This window comes from Excalfactoria chinensis, chromosome 1 (assembly GCF_039878825.1).
Source record: "Excalfactoria chinensis isolate bCotChi1 chromosome 1, bCotChi1.hap2, whole genome shotgun sequence".
Classification (NCBI taxonomy): Eukaryota; Metazoa; Chordata; class Aves; order Galliformes; family Phasianidae; genus Excalfactoria; species Excalfactoria chinensis.
Genome location: NC_092825.1, coordinates 60,154,495 through 60,175,349, shown reverse-complemented (window position 1 = coordinate 60,175,349; position 20,855 = coordinate 60,154,495). Strand labels below are relative to the sequence as shown.

At 38.8% G+C, this 20,855-nt stretch overlaps 1 protein-coding gene and 1 long non-coding RNA gene across 10 annotated transcripts in view; one reads left to right on the top strand and one right to left on the bottom strand.

Moving 5' to 3' along the window:
* LMO3 (LIM domain only 3) overlaps positions 1-4,711 on the top strand; it is a 58,381-nt gene extending 53,670 nt beyond the window's left edge. For all 9 annotated transcript variants that reach the window (XM_072327500.1, XM_072327230.1, XM_072327047.1 and 6 more), the window contains one exon: positions 4,224-4,711. In XM_072327500.1, coding sequence (XP_072183601.1) covers positions 4,224-4,329 — 106 coding nt within the window. In that variant the 3' untranslated portion in view covers positions 4,330-4,711. The remainder of the gene's footprint in view (positions 1-4,223) is intronic.
* The window catches only part of LOC140247714 (uncharacterized), a 29,041-nt gene continuing 10,048 nt past the window's right edge, over positions 1,863-20,855 (bottom strand). Inside the window, exon 3 of the long non-coding RNA XR_011902762.1 lies at positions 1,863-2,429. This is a non-coding gene — a long non-coding RNA (uncharacterized lncRNA). The remainder of the gene's footprint in view (positions 2,430-20,855) is intronic.

Sequence of the window (20,855 nt, the reverse complement as noted above, 5' to 3'; positions counted from 1 at the left end):
AATGGAGTCTTTGACTGAATGCTAAAATTAGTAAACCATAGGTGCAGACTGATGAACTGAGTGATATACAAGAATAGTTTAGTTCTCACAGTGCTACGTACAAATTAGCATTGACTTGAGTTATACTGGAAACTCAGATTAGCTTTTTAAAAAAGGAAGACAAACAGAAGACAAGTTGCATCCCTGAGTGTAAAAAAGCAGAGTGGGTGGAGTAAGTCTGGGCTGAGAAAAAAGAAATAAATGTTTTCAGATTTTATTTCTTTCTACCACGAAGATGTAGCATTACCGAGGAGTACTTCACACACAGCCATCTTTGTTCACAGCAGTATTTCTCTCACTTAAGAAGTTTTCAGTACCTTGACATGCACCCCATGACATGCATCAGAAAAGATGACAGACAGTAGTGAGATCTCCTTAAATGTCTTTTCTGAACAATGAAATGGCTATTTCTCAAAATTGAAGTTTTATATTACTTTTGATTAGTCTAGGCACACCTTCCCCCTCCAAACAAGGTGATAACAGAGGTCATTCTGCAATGTAAATGGCCCTTCTTCTGCCATTGTAAAATATGACAGGAGTTCTAAAATGTGGCTTAATTATAATAGTCATTCTACTAATGTCACAGTCATGTCAAAAGCAGTATTATCAATGTATGGGTGTAAGTCCAATCTGGCATGTTAATGCAGCCTATTGTATATTTTTCCCGTTCTTCCTGCATGCCTATTAAATAAATTGGGTAAGGGTTTTAGGGAAGGCTGAAGACTACCATCTGCCTGCTGGAAGAGTAATAGTCTTGCCTCATTATATACTCCTAACCCAGTTGCATCTCAATATGCTCCTTGATTCTGTTTGATATATGTGCCCAAATTGTGTCCTGATTTACATCCCATGTCAGTTCCGTGACGAAAACATTTACCAGAGGTGGAAGGCAAGGCTTGAATTTTCCCTTCCATTTTAATCCTGATCCAGGCTTAAATCCTGGCATGTGCAAAACCATCTGAAGGCATTACAAGATTTAGCTCTTTGACTTCAGAAGAAGGTAAATCTGATTTTCAGAGTCAGATAGAAAGTGTGGAACACACTGGACAGAATTTGTTGCATTTTGTCTTGCCTTGTCTCAATGTACTCAGGAGCTATTGTGCTGCATTTAGGTGTTTTTCACCTGGTTCTTACTTCTCCATCGCATAATGAATGCATAAATCATATATTTAGTACCCAGGGATGCACACAAGTCTCACCATGGTCTTGGCCAATGTTCTTCGGTCATTAAGCTTGCACAGTATGAAAGTGGGTGCAGAATTTGGACTACAAGTATGGCAAGAAGCAAGTTTCCTGCCAGGCGCAGTGGCTCGTCTCTCAGTGTGCAAACCCAGCCCCAGATGAACCCAAGAGCATCTTCCCATGCAGACAGTCTCTCACCCCACAGGTTATCACACAGCCCAGCCTGTCTAGGCAAGCCACAGGCAGCCTCTCTGCAAGACAGCTGCACACTCGGAAGGTAAATGATTTGTGGAACTGTGTGTGTTTAAAGCCACTCATGCATAGAGCTGTCAAATGCCATGTAGACATAGGTAGAGCATTTCTAGCTCGACATATTAACATAGCAAAAGCAAAACACATTGACACTTTTTATTGGGAAAGGCATCCTGACTCTCTCATGTAGATAGTGTACTCTAGTACAAGCTGTGGTTGAGAAACAAAATCCTTCAGCCAGGATTTTGATGCAAGTGATATATCAAGAAGCTGTCTGTAAAAGTACTGCCATGCAAGCAAACTTCATTTAGCAATGTATTTTTCCGTTAGTTAAATATTTTAAACAAATTATCCCAATAAGCTCTATATTATGTTGGATCACAAAGGAGCATGTAGCTGAATAACATCAGTGCCTTTTCTCGGTGGGTGTCTTAGCTTTGAGCTCCATCGGCAGTTGTTGGGGTAATTGTAATGGGGTTGATGATTTGCCACGATACTTCATTTCCTCTGCTTCATACTCATCTGTAGGTTCATTTAAGAGAAACTAAGATGGATATATATATGTTTTTTTTTTAATTTAATTTTTATTTTTATGTGACTTCTTTGGGGCAAAAGATACGTCTTCAGGCATTAGCACTAGTTAAGACTCGTTGACCTAATATAAGAAAATGCACAGAAAAATTTTTGTCTGTAATACTTTTCATGGACAAGGACATGTAAGACGGAAGCTAGAGAGACCCCCCAAAGAACTTGTTTGCTTCAAGGATTTCACCACATTTCACCATGTATACTCAAAAGACCTTTCTGTTGTTGGCTGCCAGGGACCAGGATTGGGGTGGGAAGAACAGAAGGAGCCTGTAAATTCTGTAAAACTGTCTTGACCATAAATAAGTTAAAGATTTTGGGATCATTCCATAATCTCGATTCTCAATCATCATCATCAGCAGGCAGTAATCCTAGAGAAAAAAAAAAAAAAAAAAGGCCACAAATAAACAAACCAATTTTCCTTTAAGAGCAGAGCTAATTCTTTTCAATCCACTTTTTTATTACACTATTTTCCCTCTATCTATTTAGCTAGCATAAGGATAAATTTCCAAAGCTACCCAGTTGGAAAATAAATGGGTTCACTGTTTGTCTAGCATTCCAATCTTCACAAATGTAAATCAGTCCAACTGCTACTCATTTAAACCTCCAACTTCACAAAACATTAAAGGACTGCTTTCAATACACAATTTAATCTGTGACAATTCACCAAGATTTCTGCTTGAACATCATTAGGAATTGACTATCTGATAAAGAGAGACCACTATCAGAGGTCACGCAGGTCAACTTGTGTAATTTACGTAGTTTTACTGGGTCAACTACAGCAGACAGCACTATGTGAAGGTTAAATTGTTACAATTAAATACATATACAGCTATTCCCATAGCTACTCTGTTGTTAAATCTACCGTAAACAACACAAGCATTTATATCTGACCCTAATTGTGTCCAAGATGTCACCATTTGAAAATTATACAAAAAAGGACATTATAATCTGTTACACATTAAACAATACTTTATGTAGTGAGATCCATAATTAGCGGGTAGAAACTGGTTTCATTTATTCACATCAGTGTTAAGGGGTTCATTTAGGTTACTTTCTTTCGTTTTAATTGGAATAATGTGAGCAGTGCCTCCCCATATATTTTATAGCCAGAGAGTTCAAAATAAACAAAAGAATGTAACCCTGCCAAGGCAGTCACTAGGGAAACTGTTTTTCTATACATTGGCCCTATTCACTTGTTCCCTAAGCATCTTCAAGAACACCAGCTTTGCTGGGGGGAAGGGTTGAGGGGGTGTTGGTGAAGAGCCTCCTCACGCTCAAGTGTGCTGCTTAGCTGGGAAATACCACTTTGCTCCAAGTTTGAAGCCAGACAGCCAGCAGTGCTAACGTTATGTGATTTTCCTACCCATCAGAGAAAATCAAATGAAATAATTCATAGCATTTTGTAGCAATCGGATCATTCTGATGCACATAATAGCGTAAAAAGCTATGTATACTGATACCACAAGAGAGAAAGTAGTTAGCTGACTGACTAAATTTATAATCAATTGCTACGGGAGAGAAGAAGGAAAAAAAAAAAAAAAAAGGTTTTTCTGCCTACCTGCGTATGCTTCTCTAGTTTGCATCACAATATGTAGAAAGCTGTTTTTATACGAGGAAAGGTTCTCAGAAACACCGGTTTCAATAAATTCTAGTAAAATATTCAGCTGGAATATAAAGCAGGAAATTCTTATTGCTGTGTCTATACAACATAAATAGAATGCATATCCGATGGGCATTCTCCTGTATATGATCACTTTGTTTTCCTTCTGATTTGTGTGGAAGCAGTACATTTACTTTTCATTCAACTCAGTAGCCTTAGCTACTTATTCTGTTTTATCTGCCTGCTGATGACCTGATCCAAGACTCCCACAGTCTTTGGTGGGCTTTGAATGAAGCCTTTGGCTGGGGAAGCAAAATCACGCATATGCACCATGCTTTTTGAAAGCGCAGAATGGATTCTGCTACCAGGGCAATTCCTCTGCTGAACTCTCACAGACAAGTGTGGTCCGTCTGTTTGTGCTGCAGCAGACGGCAGAGGTGTGAGCCCGTGGTGGGTACAACAATATTGTGAACACTTGTTGTGTATTCCTTATACAAGGAAGACTTTGTCATATCATTCGCTCTCAAACTACCTTTGTTTTTTGCTTTTATTGTAATTTCAGATTTTGCGTTGGTGACAAATTTTTCCTGAAGAACAACATGATTCTGTGCCAGACAGACTATGAGGAGGGTTTGATGAAAGAAGGTTATGCACCCCAGGTTCGCTGATCTGATGCCACACCGTTAAGAATACAAAGCACTATGTTCTTTTATCTTTTTTGCTCAACATGTATATAAGAAATGTCACAGGAACCTACTGAATAGCGTAGATATAGGGAGACAGAATGGTTGCGTGAAATAAAAGGCGGACTGCATCTGTATGTAGTAAAAATTGCTCCAGTTCAGAGTTGAATGTTAATTAAAAAGGTACTGTACATACAGCTGGATTCTTTTGCTTGCTATTGGGGTTTTTGGTTTATTTGTTTGGGGTTGTTTTTTCTTTTTTGTTTCTTTTTGTGTCACTTGGCATGAGATGTTTATTTTGGACTATTGTATATAAAGTACTGTAATATTTGAAGCACAAATGTAATACAGTTTTATTGTGTTACCATTTGTGTTCCTGTTTGCTTCTTTGTATTGTTGCATTTAGTACAATCAGTGTCTAAACTTACTGTATATTTATGCTTTCTGTATCTATCAGCTATTTTAAATGAGCTGTATCTTTCTAGTAAAAGGAATTAAAGAGCAAATCCCAACCATTATGCTATACGTAGAGCTTAAGAATACTGTTTACATTAAAACTATTTAGAAAGCTAATAACTCCAGCAGCACCTGCTGCTATTGATGCTGTGGTTAAGGGTCTATCAGCACTTCTGTTATAAGCCTCTATTTTTCAGGGGTTAAGCATCTGCTGTTTAATTGCGAAGATTTTCCTCAAAGAGCACTTTTATTTTACTACAAAATTTTGAAAAGGAAATCTGACTGGTTTGGGATATATTATAAAAGGTACAAAAGTTAATGATCTTGGGTGCTGCTTTTGTGCCCCTCAGGCATTCAGAATGCCTGGATTTGGTTTTTAATTTTGCTGTAAATTAAGTCCTAATGCAAGCCAGTGCCTCTGGGTATCTTATTTTATATATATATATATATATAAATATATATATGTTATTTTTCTGAGCACGTTTAATTTGAGGGCAGGGAGAAAAGGGAGAGTACTTTGTTTATGTGCATTTCAATATTATTTTTTTTAATTCAGTGGGGTTCCACTTTCGTTCCTCTCTCTTTTTTTAGTTTATTATTTTTCTTTTTTAAAGTCAGGGTTTGACCCTGAATTTTTCCAGGGCTGTGTCCTCAGCAGACCCCAGAAAAGACTTAAACTAGAAGGCACTGTAAGCAGCCCCCTCCAGGGGTCTATTTGCATGAAGGAAAGGACCCTGAACTGGCACTAGGAGAGTGGCTGCTCTATGCGACCGGCCACCATGTGTGCTGAAGGTAATTTAAATGCTGGTGCAGATGGGACAAAACTTTGAAATACTGGTACAGAAGGTGAAAGTTACCACACTCAAACCCACAAGTACTTAGTTCCCAAGAACATCCCACAGCTTTGTCCCATCAATATTGGCAATTAAAATCTTTCTGACCGAGGTAGAGTCGCTGCTGACACCTACTGTCGCCAGCTGGCCCATTTTCTAGGAGAGGTGGACCTGTGTTTTTAAAGCCACGAAGCTATTGCATCAGCAGGATGTCCTTAAGTGCTCATACCCCTTACAGAGCTTACAGGTGTTTGGCATTGGAAAGCAAGATGAATGTTTAAAAAACTGTTACACGCCTATTTAATTCCTTTCTCTTTGCCACTGTAATCTAGCTCACCAGGAAACAGCCTGCATTTAAAAAAAGACACACTAAAAAAACAAAAACAACAACAACAACAAAAACAACCATCCTATATCCTGTGTTGCTATGAAGCTGGGCTCTTTTTGTTTAGCCTGAGAACCCTCAACTCTGCTGAAGTTCACTGTTGTCCTTCCCAGCTCTCCCTGTCCTGTTGTTTCAACATGTTTTTCCTGGGGATGGGGAAAGAAAGGCTGTAATGCAGCGGGGTAACTCATTTAGTGTGTGGTTTTGAGTACACTGCACAGTGGATTGAGTTAGAAATGGATATTTAGTCCTAATGACTATTGTTATTGTGTGGTTTTGTTTCTGGCTGTGAACCCTTTTAAAAATAAGCGTGACTTATATGACTTGGCTTTACCAGCAAGAAATGAAAAGACTTATCAGGCTGTTCTTGCTAATTGGAAGAAATAGTTTCAGAAAGCTTTTTAAATGAAATTTAGCCCTACTTTGAGAACTCCCTTCCTCCTCACCAAAAATACAAGTCTCTATTCCACTCTGTTCCAGTCTCTTAATGTCTTTAAGGCACCAGTGCAGTGGAGGTACTATTGGGCTCTTCCAGGTAATCTTCAAGTGCAATAAATATCTTGTCCTCTCCGTGAAGGTGAGGATGTCCAGAAGGGGAAAAATATTATCTTACTTTTATTCCAATTTCAGCCACTGTTGTTTATTCCAGTTAGAAGCCAAAAAGAGTTTACTTGAGATTTCCACTGGTAGATTATAGGCTTGATAGAAGTCCCTGGTTCAGAAATAGGGATGGGGAATAGGAAATAAAGGACCTTAGTTCTGTATTCGACTTGCTATAAGCTTAGGCAAGTCACTCAACTTCTCTGTGCCTCAGTTGCCCCCATCTGCCACATGGGGCTAAATACATACACTGCTTTTGTAAAGCAGTTCAGCTCTACAGAAAATCAAGAGCTATGCATGTAAATGTTCCTAACAGCATTAGGACATTCTGGGAAATGCAGAGCATTCAAGTGTGCAGTAAGTAACCATGAATCTGAGGTAGGAGAGCACCAAAACCATCTGATCTGCAAGAGGTTTGTTGGGGATGAAGGCAAATACGTACAAGCAGAACTGTAGATGCTATAGCACTTGACCACAAAGTGCAATTGCTCAGCTCTGCATGGGGTAAATGAAGAGAGTGAAATGGGAAAATAGCAGCTCATTGCTACGTGCGGTGTTACTCATATGTACATGTGTGCATTTTGTGATATGTTGCTCAATATGAAGAAGAGAATGATGATCCTGATACAGAGGGAAAAAAATAGTCTCAGTCCTAGCTGATATGCAGATGAAGAAACATTGGTATGCATGTTTGAAGTGCTGCAATGTGATCATATGGCATTGCTCTGAGCACTCTGATCTTCTGTATCTTAATCAATTACATATCTAGAATTAGTATGCAGAGATATAGTATAAATGTATACTTGAGGTAGGTCAAAGATTGAATACACTTCTTCCTGTATTTCAAACCTACATCTTGCCTGGCTGTTAAAATAATAGCTGGGAGTTGATAAATTTAATGGAAACATCTACAGCACCACAGTATAATATCATAAGACAATATTAAAAGAGACTATCTGCCAGACCGCCTTATTGATCTTTTTGATTGAAGCCCAGACCACTCCTTTGGGTTTTTTTCTTAGCTTTCCTTCTCCATCACTCTGTGTGTCAACATTCTCCATTGGTATATAGTAAAATGTTCTGCTACTGACCATTGTTCAGTGTATGCTTATTTGCCAGACAAGATTGCTTCTACTTGCATCTCCTGTCTTTAGGGTATTTTATCTCTATCTCTATAGATCTCTAAGTTTAGCTAGTCCAATAACAACAACAAAAAAAAACAACAACACTATTATTCTTGAGCTGCCGGTTTTTAAGCCACGTGGAGTATTATTATAACCTTGGTTTTTCAACTGTAAAAAGCTCCTCTGCCAATCACAACATGCTGTGTCTTAGTGTGCCACAACTAGCAATGCATCAAGATGGCCTGGATACCGCAGGAGCTGTGACCAGGGCTAAGAGTCAATCTGTTTATTAACTATATTTTTATCTTGATTAATTTTTTTTTATTTTTTTATTTTTTTAATATAAGCATATCTTCATGCCTCTTCCTGCCACCCTTCCCCCCTCCCCCACCTCCCAAATGCTCAAATTTATGCTCGTGTAATGTAAATAAAGAAAATTCATCCTCCACCCCCCCCAAGTGTTCCTAATTGCCTACATGTAAAATGACTTGAGGAAAATAGATTGAAAAGTGGTCAGTGAGAAGGGAGAATGTGGGGAAAGGAAACAAACAAACAGGGACTCTGGTAGGATTTAGCCTGTATAAAGTACTTTAAAGGCTTTTTCTACATAATATACAGCAGCTTCTTATAATTTTCTCAGCAGTAGGTAGTTTACAGTCATCTGTACCTAGAACAAATCTTGTCAAAAATGAAGGTCTGTAGTGATTGCTGGGTATAATTTTATACATTTAGCTGATTCTTCTGAAAGCTTCCACTGTGCTGCTGTTGTCAGACTAAATTATCAATTTAGCCATTTGTTGTTTAATGAATAAAAAACTCCTATGGCATTGGAGATGTTGTGGTTTCAATAAAGCAAAAGCTTTAACAACTCAAGCTACAGAAAGCAAAGTGTGTACTGTATATAAGAACAGTGTTTTTATTCTTTTAAATACCACTTTAGATAAAAAAAAAGCCAATTACATATTCACTTAATACATTTCTCCTACTTCAGTCCAATGATGCAGACCAAACCTGTTTACTGTTCACTTCAGTACCTTGCAAAAGGAAACCAAAATACAATATGTGCAAGGTAATAGGCCATTAGCACAAACATGCTCCCAGTAAAAATCTTTTGTGTAGGCACCCTTTCTAGAAGCTGCCAATTGTGGGTGATAGAAGTATTATAAAGAAAGTGATTTTAATACTATTTAAAGCATTAAAAGCTTCAGAGTATCTGTTTAAAGCCTTAAAGTAATGGTTGCATGTATCTAATACCTTTTAAAATGCCCTTCTGCTGATTTATATTCATCCTCAACCTGCTAATAATGAGTATACATAAGCAAATACCATCTTCCACCTATTCAGCGTGTCATTGGTATGAAAGCCCCAGAAAATATCTCACGTAATCAGCGTGTTCAGAGAGTTATCTAGCACAAATTACTCATTAACTCAATAGCACATAATAAAAAAGAACATCAATTAATTAATGAGTCACCCTCAGATCACTTTGATTACAACACAGCTCTGTTGAAACAGCAGTTATAAATGGAGCTGCCTCTCTTTATTCATTGTTTGCAATTGGCCCATTATTTTGCCGAGACCAGTGTCATATTTAACACATGCCTGCAGGTAATTGTGTGATTAGTTTCATAAATGGAGATGCAGAGGGAGAACACGAAGCAGTCGCTCTGCAGGCGAGTGGAAGGGGTGGGAATGCAGAGCGCTTCCTGGTAGCTGCAGTGCCAGCCGGCCTCCATGACACAGAGGAGGCCAGCCTCCTGGCTGCAAGCTGCTAGCCACAGGTTAGCACTTAGAGCTGCTATGTCCAGCCCTCATTTTAAAGTGAAGATCACAAAGCCCTGTGCTCATGCCTCTGATTTGGGCCTCCCAACATGCTGTGACACAGTGTTTTGTGAATGGGACGCTGAGGCACAGAGGTTCAGCAAGCTTCTCAACACCACACAGCCAGCCTGTGCTCCTCGAACCCCACCATTAGCAGGACTTGTAACATCCCTCACACCACCACCAGCACATGAGCCTTTCCACTGCTACACTTGGAGCAATGCACGCATACTGCTCCTTGATGCTCAGGGATGGATCAAAGAGAGAGAATAGACCAGAGCTCTGAAGTTTATTTCTGGTTGATTGCATTTGGTGAAGAATGGGTTGGAGAGGAGACTCAGGAGAGATGATTTTTTGTTGTTTTTAATTAATTAAAAAAATAAAAGCTCATCACTTAAAGTTTTTTTATAGGAAAGATTAATAAAAGAACACAAAGTCACCACCTAAAGTTCCTAAACTATCTTGGTTAAATGCCATTCCAATAAGCTTATAGTGTAATTATAACAGTTCCCTTAGGTAAGTAAGAAACATCTGTTAGTAACACATAGCAGGTGTTAGCAATTACACATACTGATTTTTTTAAAGTGTTTTTAATTAAAAAGAATTCTGTTTTCTGAAAAGGAAAGCACAGTAAGTCCAAACAAGCTTTTGTTTGTATGGCTCAAGATCATGTAATATGCAAAACGATAAAGGTAAAATCAACTTAAATTAGCAAAGGTTTGCACATTTGACTCCAGATTATTGCAATCGAAATGAAATTGGGATTCGCTGCATTATTATAAAGCACATAACATTAGTATTCTAAGATGATTCTCGTCTAATGTATGAAATCCATACAGTTCATGTAATCACTGCACATCTAAGTGAAGTGTTTGGAGCTAGTAATATTGCTACCATTGAGCAAAACATTATAGGTGTTGTAAGACAGCAGCAAATTGCAAGGAATTCTACATAATAGTTTGTTCAGATTCCCTTTTGTCCCACCATGGGGAAACTGCTTCTAGATCATGTTAGAGCAAAATCAAACTATCTTGTCAAATTCTTTTGAAAAACTAGCCAAGAGCAATTTATGCTGCCCCATTGAGAAATAACTAGGAAGGGCCACCTTGGAAGGCCAACTATTTGGAGGTGTTTCTAATACAAATTAAAAGATAATGAGACGACAAATTTATGTCCCTGTCCTGCCACCACCTCTACCCGTAGATGCCAAGTTGATGATGTCAGGCATGTCGGGATTTAAATCTCACCACAAACATTCACTTTTCCTCTCACATAAACTACCTAAGCAAACTAGTCGGCAACAAGAGTAGGAAGCACAAGCATTAGTGCAATATGGATCTACCATCGTGACCAGCTGGGATCCAGGATGTGTGTGTTTGTCATATTACAAGTGTTGCTTTTATTAAAAGTATCTCTACATTCCAATGCAAGAAAGTAGTATTTCTACCTACAGTCTACAGCACTGTATATGGCACTATTCTTCTCCATGTTCTTCACAGCACTTTGGTTTCTCTGAGGAAACACATACATAGAATAATGGACAGGAAAAACCCTAACAGAAGATTTGTCAAAGAAAAAAATATATATATCTACTCACTCCTCTTTAAAAGATCATATTTTTAACATTTTTCTGCTGTTGAGAAACTGTGTTCTGTGGTCATTATTAAGCATCTTCATCAGTTATTCAACATTTATTTGAGCTCTTTTTGATGTCAAGGTCATTAAACCTGCTTTCAGATGTATCCAACCAAGACACTGCTGATATAGGAACAGCTTTCCGGATGAACAGAATAAGAGAAGTATTATGAGCCTTTTAACTTTTAGATGAGTAAAAACTTTAAGCTACTTAAAAATGCTTACTTCATAGCTTATTAACCATGTGTGATTGGAGTCTAATATCCAGGTATCCAAACCAGATGCCTCACAGTTAGCCAAATATGAGAGCTGTGAACAATAATAATTTGCCAAAGTATTTTTTTATTTTCTGTTGAAGTAGAGCTTTTTAGCACACATTGTACAGTAGCCTTGTGACAGTAAGTACAAATTCATTAAAAAGAAGAATAAAAAAGGAAGAAACAAAAAAAGAGAGAGAAAGAAGATAAAGCAAGGTGGGATGGTGTTAATAAATGCTGAACTAACAAATGTCTTTAATTTAGAATGACAACCTCACATTTGGTCCTACAGCCTCACAGACATCATGTAAATGATAAAGTGGCATCGGTACTACTCAATCTAACTACTCACCAAGGGAGGCACATAATAGCACTGAAACCAAGTGCTTGACTGTTAGATAATGTGGCAACAGCAGCATAAACCTGAGTCCCAGTGTGGATTTTACTCTCTGTACCTTTTACACCAAGGCAACGGAGTCCAAATGATAAAACAGTCCTCCTTGTGTCCTTCCTACTGCCAGCTTAGACCTTCCTGCTATGCATCTTCCCATCTTACTGAACTCCTTCTAATATAGGAGTTATCTATTTTAGTACTGTGATGTTCTTATAGTTTCATGAACTACTGACATTTTCAACAACATGCAAATCCCTTCAAGCAATCTGCACATTTCTGATGAGCATCCCACATGTCCATACACCTTTCCTTCTTTAATTGAGGGTACCTGCTCTTGAAGTCTGAAAGTCATCTGGAAGCAACTCTGCATAATTGAAGTCATACTGTAGGATCATCATGCTGGCATTTACTGGGAAAGTGAAGCAACATGGAACTATCATAAAATTTCAGGGCTGAAGTCACCCTTGTCTCATCGTGTAGCATTGTAATAGGAAGTTTATAGAGAGGTTGGATTTTTAAGGACAAGCTGGATATCAATTTGTTCCAAAGTTTTTATTGTGCTAATGAACTGTAACAGCTCTAATCTATTTTTAGATGGTGGCATTTCAAGTCCCTCTGCTCCTCGGTTCAAAATCCATAATGTGGAGATAATATACCACTTTTCTACCTCACAGGATCTGTGAGGGTAGTAATTGTGGGAATTTGCAACACAGCCAGCTAAGCATATAAAATACCTAAACAGTAGAACTGCAATATATGTACAAATTCTGGCTTAGGAATTCTCCAAAACACTAATTGCTGGAAACTCAAGAAGTACTGGGAAAAGAATTGTTCCCTCTTTTCCTTATCAGAGTTCCAAACCACCTTTTAATAGTCCCTGTGAAAGACAGACACTAAGCTAGATGAGAACTTCGGCCTGACCCAGAATGGCCATCTTACACTATATTCTTCCCCAAGGTGCTACAAGGACTAATGTGGTGCAAAAGAATGAGAGGCAAGGAAAACAATTATAATCTATACAATTTATTTTCACGTTCACTATTATTCTTTTACAAAGTGGATGCCAATTATCCCTGCCTGCTTCTCAGCCATTATAAATTGGTTGATTACACAAAGCAGAGGCAGATGAAAAGAAAGATCTGAAAGGGATAGTGAATAAGATCCTTGAGGCTAAACTCACAGAAGAAAATGCTGCATTCGATGTATGAAGAGATGGTACCTTCAGACCTGCTACTGCTGTCTTTTCTTACCTTCCCGAGGCAAAGACAAAACCAAACAGATCCGTGAGTATATGAGCCTTCATGACATCCTTGGTGGGTTCTCTCTACCTGATCTGCAATGCACAGAGATCACTAGGAACAAGTGTATTTTGTCTCTTTCGGAGGACAGAAGAGCAGCCAACAGTGAGTTTATCCACTTCAGCTGCTCTCTTGCCCAGCTGTGCCTTTCACAAGCAAACCACTCAGTTCTGTTAACACAGTACTGCCCAACGCATAGCAGAAGAGGTTGCTTCTATGGGTGATGCTATCTCCCTGAAAACACAAATGCGTGCGTAAAATCCAGACTTTATCCACACCTCATTCTCTTCCCAGCTCCAAACTGTTGTTCCAAAATCTGATGCTTACTTCTTCTTTTGTTATTGCTCACAATTAGTTAACTAATTCACTGGGAGATAGGGATAGACCAAAAATCTAATACAGACTCTTGCTTTAGACACACCACTGATCACACACAAGGCCCATATAAATCAGATTCATCTTCACTAAAATCAAAAGAAGTGCTGCTGCTGACAGCAGCAGAGATATGATTTTACCTCTGGGAAGAATAATGGATGGCAGAAGGCAGCCCTCTGCCATCCTACATCAATTGCTTGCCACGGCCCCAGCTCAGCTTTCTGGCTGGTCCAAGCAAGCAGCGTGCTGCAGAAGGGCTCAGAAAAACTCAACTGGAAGCAAGCTCAAGCCTCAGCAAACTGACTTCCCCTCAGCCAAAATTTGAATGTAGATTTTTGGAGCTGAAAACTCACTGTGATAAGTTATCGTGGCCGCTTATCTCTGTTGAAGACATTGAAAAATAGTCTTCCTTGAGGCTTCTCTTCTCTACACACATCTCTCTCCCTCCAATTAGACTTCAGTCCATTAGGTATTACTAATCCACACACATCTGTGAACTGCACCATGGTTTATTTCTACAAGCAGCAAAGCAGCCCAGCAAGAACTCACATACAAAGATTGAGCACAATCAGATAAAAATAGGAAATCTGACTTTTAGTAGTCTTAAAGCCTCTCATGCTTTAAACAAGCAAGTCAGTAAAAATAAGCACTTCCAAAATGAAGCTGTCAGACTTTGCTGTAGCATTTCTAGATGTTTCTGTCCGTAACAATCCCCCCTGCCTTTGTCTTGCAGTCCTCTACCCCCAGGACAACACAGACAGTCCATTAGTTTAAGACATCAGCAAAAGGATGTGTACAGAAAGTCACTGTAGTTAGAATGGGGATGCAGAGGGGTAGGCATCTTATTTGCCCCACATGAGCCCTCAGGAGCAGTTTTGGTTCTCATCAGCCCGGGCAGGAACATTGCCACCAAGGCGCTTTGGGATTTGACTCAAAAGAACAAAAAATGCTGGGAAACAGGAGTTTGTTAGTGATGTACTCTGTGCCTTGACCTTCTGTTTTTGACCTCTGGATATTCATTCAGACGTATTTTCTCAGAACTGAAGTTGTGTACCTCTGTGTCCTTCCACCCTTTGTCACCCTTCCTGGTGACTGGTCCCAGCCAACCCACCAGCATGCAGCTGAAATGCTTAGGCAATGCCTGCGGCTACTTAGAATGCAAAGGCACAGAAATGATCAGCGCTATCAAACTTTTTATTTTAATATAAGCTAGACAAGCCCCAGGCATATTTGCACCTGCGATTGCTTACCTTATCCGTTGCTATGCCCCATAGATCTGCTTGTTTCAATTGACCCTCAGGCAGTAACCCTCCAAACATATCCAAATTGCTCTCTGCTTTGTGTTAACACATTCTCAAATCACAGATTTAAGGTCCTAATTTTCACATTTAAAAACTCAGACTGTGCAGTCCAGTCTTGTTTCTGGATAGAAAAATCACAGTCTTGTGTTGTACAGATTACGTAAGCTAAATGAGGTTGAAATTTACATATGCAGAAGACGCATGCTAAACAAGAATTTCTTAGTATTACTCAGCCACTAGTCAGAAAAGTTCAGATGCAAAGAGTTAGCAAAGCAAAGAGCAGGGAGGAAAGGTTAGAGAGGAATCACTATCTGACAGGTGAATGGGTTTTCCCAAAATCACATCAGTGAATATCTATGAAAACCTAACTCTTGAGAATCCCCTTTTGCAGACAGTGGTTAGATTCCAGGGTTAGATTGTTCAGAATTGCCCTTAACTCTATGGGATTGTCCCACAATTTATTCATCTTCTTTATCTTTAGCAAAATAACTTCTCCAAAAACAGCCTAATGTACAAGAATATATTTTCAGAGAAAATTGTAGAATCCTTTGAGTTGAAAGAGACCACTAAAGAACATCAAGTCCAACTCCCCTGTGATGAACATGAACACCACAGCCAGATCAGTTTGTCCAAGGCCTGATCCAGACTCACCATGAAAGTCTCCAAGAATGGGGTATCAATCACATCTCTGGGCAAATGCCCTCACTGTAAAAGAATTTTTCCTTATATCTAACCTAAATCTACTCTCTTTAAGCTTGAAACTATTTATCTTTGTTCTATCACCACAGACCCTGCTAAAGTGTCTGTTCCCTTCTTTCCTGTAGCTCCCCTTTAGATACTGAAAGGCCACTATCAAGTCACATCACAGCCTTCTCTTTTCCAGGCTGAACAGCCCCAGCTCTCTCAGTCTGTCCTCATAGGAGAGGTGTTTCATCCCTGGGTTCATTTTGTGGCCCTCTTCTGCATGCACTCCAAAAGGTCCACATCTCTCCTGTACTGAGGACTCCACATTTGGACACAGTACTCCAGGTGAGGCCTCGCCAGCACAGAAGAGAGGGGCAGGATCACCTCCCTGACCTGCTGGCCATGCTTCTTTTGTTGCAGCCCAGGATATGGTTGGCTTTCTGGGCTGGGAGAGCACACTGCTGGCTCACACCCAGCTTTCCATACACCAGTACCCCCAGGTCTTTTCAGCAGTGCTGTGTTCAATCCTTTCATCCCCTAGCTTGTATTGGTAGTGGATGTTGCCTAGTATCGAAATCAGTTCTACTCTGTCAAAAATACAAGTTCCTGACTGATCATTTTATGCCTGACCCAAAGGAGTCTGTTGTATGAATGTTTCAACCTTGAAATCCCCTTTCCACCCCTTTTTTTCTAGCTTTGCTTCACTACCATATATGAGGCTTCACCTCCTGGTCAGAGCTGAAGCAGACAAGGGATGACTCTGCCCCTCTGGAGCCAGTTAAGAGATATTTTAACTGGAACATTGTGTAGTATCTTCATTTTCTTTTTTCTTTTTCTTTTTTTTTTTTCCTTTTTCTTTTAAGTAGCAGCTCTGCATTATTGACTTTTTCTTTTATGTTACAATATAGAAGGATATTTTTTAAATGCCAAAGAGATCATGTTTTTTAGTTTGTTTTTCCCTTTGCCAGAGGGACTAAGCGTACGTTCACTTCTTTGTTTCCTTGTGTTGCAATCTGTTATGTCGTTATTGAAGGCTCAGAAGTTCCTGTTTGCATTTCCTTAATTGGGCTTTACATTTTTGTAAAGACAGAGAGAAAAAATTTCAGTGAGTTTTGTAGACAGTAATCTCTGTAGCAAAAGTCACAAACAGTGATAACATAGTGAGACCATCTGAATAGATGTGTCCTCTGGGAAAATAAATGATGGTTGTTGTACCAGAAACCAGTTCCTGCAGATGTGGAGACTGGGGTCTTTCTACTGCAGAGTGAAAAATCCTTCTGCTGCAGCTACTCTGCCCTTTACACATACCTTCAAAGGGGATTATATTTTAATGCAATTGATTAATAGATAAGCATTTTATGGAACTGGCACATCTTGCTTTTTCAGAGCAGGCAGCCGCAGATTCTAATGATAGGAACATCCTAATTTGCTTTATAATCAAATAACTGGCTCTTATTGTGCATACCATGAATATGCTCATTTAGGCCATCAAGCAGCAGAGTATATAAGCTCGTAATTGACTTTAATATGTGAAGAGTAACATTAGCTGTAGCTTCACAGGTTTGATAACATCAAAGTAATGTACGAATTGATATGACTGGCACAAATTGGAATATGGAAAGTCACCATATTGGGTCAGACTTCATCATTACCCAGCATTCTGCCCTTTTCGGCTCCTATCAGATTCTTTACAGCCTTCTTTCTCATACCATAGGTCACAGTGAATCAAAGAAGGTCAAGAAGGATTAGAAAATCTTATTTAAAAAAAGTTTTAGGGATTTTTAAATAATTATAAAACTAGATGATTCTGAAAAGCGTAAGACTTTAGGGGAAAAAAAAACAAAAACAAAACCAACACCACTAAGTTTATTGCTAGCAGTAGGTCAGTCCTCAGGGGTGGTGGAATGAAATGTGGTAGTAATTATCAGCACCGCATGTTTGTAGTCATTAGGGATAGCTAACTACCTTTAATCATGGCCAAGGTTCAGTTCCCTCAGGCCAAGGGAGACAGCATTTACACCTGCAGCCAGTAATTACAGCTGCTTGCATTGCTGCAGCAAGGGGATGAACTGCTGCTTGTAGGGCCTTCAAGCAGTGGCCTGGCCCAAAAGATGCCTGCTTTGCAAAACATCCAAGATGTGGTGCTCCAAAATATGGGAATGTTGCAAGCACCAGAAAGTGAGGCAACACATGCCTCACTGTACATCTTGTCTGGATGTCTAAAAGCTTAAGACTTGCTAAACCCATGATGTTTGATGTGATCCCAAACCTCCATATACCAATTTTGACATACTGTGTAAATTCTTGGACTATCATATCTAATCTCCTATATGACGCTTCCTACGAAGGCGTTGTATATACAAATCTATTCTAAGAAGTATAAAATATTAATGTATTATTAGATTTTCTGCAAACTTAGTTTTTCACCATAAAAAATACCATCCCAGTGAAATTTAATATTACATTTATAATTTTTAATTTAATTGTGTATCTATTAATGTTTTTATCACCATTTCACTGTTATTGTGTGAAAGCCAGCATGTTCAATCCAAACCTTCCTCTTAAAAATTGCCCTGAAATAAATAAATGCCAGTGTTAATTGTAAAAAAAATGAACGTGTATTAAAATTTTTTCTTACTTGAATTGGCTGAAATGTTTTCAACTCAGAGTTTGAGCAGTGTGAGTTGGGGTTTTCATTTTTCAAAGGAGATTATCACAGGTAGTCTTCTGCCCAAAAGATGAAAGCTTTTTGAAGTAATATGAATTAAAATGGGCAGGAGAAAACAGCTAGAACAGACAGGATGGAAAACCTTAGTGTAAGATACAGGAATCCATTATGAATATGTATAATGAGTATTTATATACATTCATTATTGCTCATATATGCGCTCACATGTTGCTATGTGCGCAAATGCCTACCAATAGATCTGTTGGGTCCCTTAGGTATCTATTAAAGACACAAGTGGGAGTTAAACCCACATCTCCTCTAAGTCAGTTGTTGCTTACCTTAGCAGTGCCATGAACGAGATTTGGCATACATGTCAGTCAGGTTTATCCATGACCTCTACCTTACATAGGGCAGTTCTGAATTGAAAGACTCATCAGTCCGTACTTATATACCTTTATAGCATATTTACATTTTATCAGCCAGGCTGACACAGATCACACAAGAGAATTGTGGTGGTGTGTTGACTTGGAAGAACACAGCAGGCTGAAATGTTACACCTTTTTCCAGGCAATTTGGGCAGAAATGAGAATTAGAATGAGTCAACCCCTTGCATCCTACAAAAACCATTGGAGTGCTGTGAATGTGGTAAACACTACATGAATACAGGGTAAGACTGAAAATACTGGTTGTGCTGAGCTTGTGAAAAGTTGGAAAGGACTACATTGCCTCCCTGAACCCTTATGTTGTACACAGCCTCGACATTCCAGCATTGAGTCTAAGTTAATGATAATACAGAATGAAAATCTCTTCTATTAATATGAATGGGCAATTCAAAGTCACTGTGATGTGCAATTGTTTAGCGTCTCCACATGAAAAGATACTTTATTGCTTCTGGCCAGCTTTTACTGGTCACCACAGCATATGAATATTTATAATTATTTGCACATATGTTGAGTCACTACATATTTATAATTGCAGAGATATTTCATAGATTGTTCAGAGCTGGGCCAAGGTTAGAACATTCCTCATGAAATGTAAAGCAATAATGTATAACCCTTTAACAAAGGTTAAGTAAAGCCCATTTTCGTTTGAGTGAAAGCATTTTATTTATGATTAGCAATATATCTGGCAAAACGTTTGCTTTGCTACTAAAACAAAACAAGGAAAAGAAAAAAATCTCCCTGAGAAAAATAAAGCTTTCAGGTTCAGTCCAGTGTGCTGTTATTGTAAGCTACTCCAAAAGCTAAATTCATAGATTGCGACTTATTGAGGAAGGGAACAAAAAAGGAACCATCCTGAGCAATGAAGGGGTTAATTATTAGACCTGAGTTAAAGGTGTCCTCACAAGTAGGCACTTCATCAAGCAATGGAGTCAGGAAACAAGGGAGAATAGATGAAGGTGCTAGGGATAATAATGATGGCAAGTAATGATTTCCCTAGAGATGATCTGATCTATGGCCACAAGCAAAGAAAAAAGGCTAGAAAGTACTATAACATTACCTTGGAGTACTTAACAGACTCGAAAGCAGTAACCTGGTGTCAAAAAAGGCCCATCACCCTGCTCATTTTAGGTAAAAGAGTTATGCCAAAGTACAAGAGGGGAATGCAAAATTCACATCTGAAATTAAACAGCTGAAAGGTATGATTTAACAATGCTCGAAACTCAATAAGCCAAAGATAAACAGCAAATTAGATGACTCAATGTCAGGAGGAAAAAACATCTTCCATCGATCCCATCGTCAAAAATTAATCTGCCTGAGAATGCCCTCTGCTCCAATCCCAGAACTGATGAAGAGTGGAGGAATAGAGTAAAACCTATGTACTAGTGCTTCACCTTCAGGCTAGACCCTGATTACAATCTCCTGTGAGACATTTCAGCATGAAGCGCCTCTCATGTTGGGACTGCAAAATTAAATTGCGATCAATACTTTACAAAAATAATTGGGGAAAAATGTTCAGAAGTCGGAGCTGTGCTGTGTGGCCAACAAACATATGAAAGTTCTTTTTTTTTTTTTTTCCCCCTGCTTTTTTCCTCCCCTTCCTCCTCACCTTATCTTTCTGGAGGTTATTCTTCAGGATAGATCAGTTCAAAGGTGTCTCCTGATAATAGTGTTCTTAGAATAGTTTCACTCACCTTGTTAGGGAATTTCAGAAGCAGCAAAGCATTTACAGTGTCCTAAGTGCATTATCCTAATGCCATGTTTTGAATCACTTCTGCACCCTTTATTTGCCCAATGCTTCAGTCTAAATTTGCATGGCTTTGATTACTTTCGTAATGACTGATTCTGTTTTTGTGGCAAATAATTTCTTATTTCTAAGTGGTGGCATTAAAACACTCAAGTACTTTGTATTTTAGTAAGACCTTTCTGGAGATGTTAACACTTTCATAAAACCAAGTAACGAGATCCAGAGTTAAGCTTAAAGTGAAATATGTGTAAATAAAACCATTCAAGTCTTCAGCAGTCCTACTGCAGATTCTGCTGCTTTCTCTGTTTGATGTGTTGTTTATCATTGGCTACTATGATTCTTAAAATCCATATATATATGAAAACAGGAAAAAAAGAAGTCGTTTTTAATTACTGACTCCCATGATTAATAGAAACGTGGAGAAAATATGGGCAAAATAAGATACTCTTAAAGTTGTCTATGCTTATGCCTGAAATACACAGCTAGGCAACAG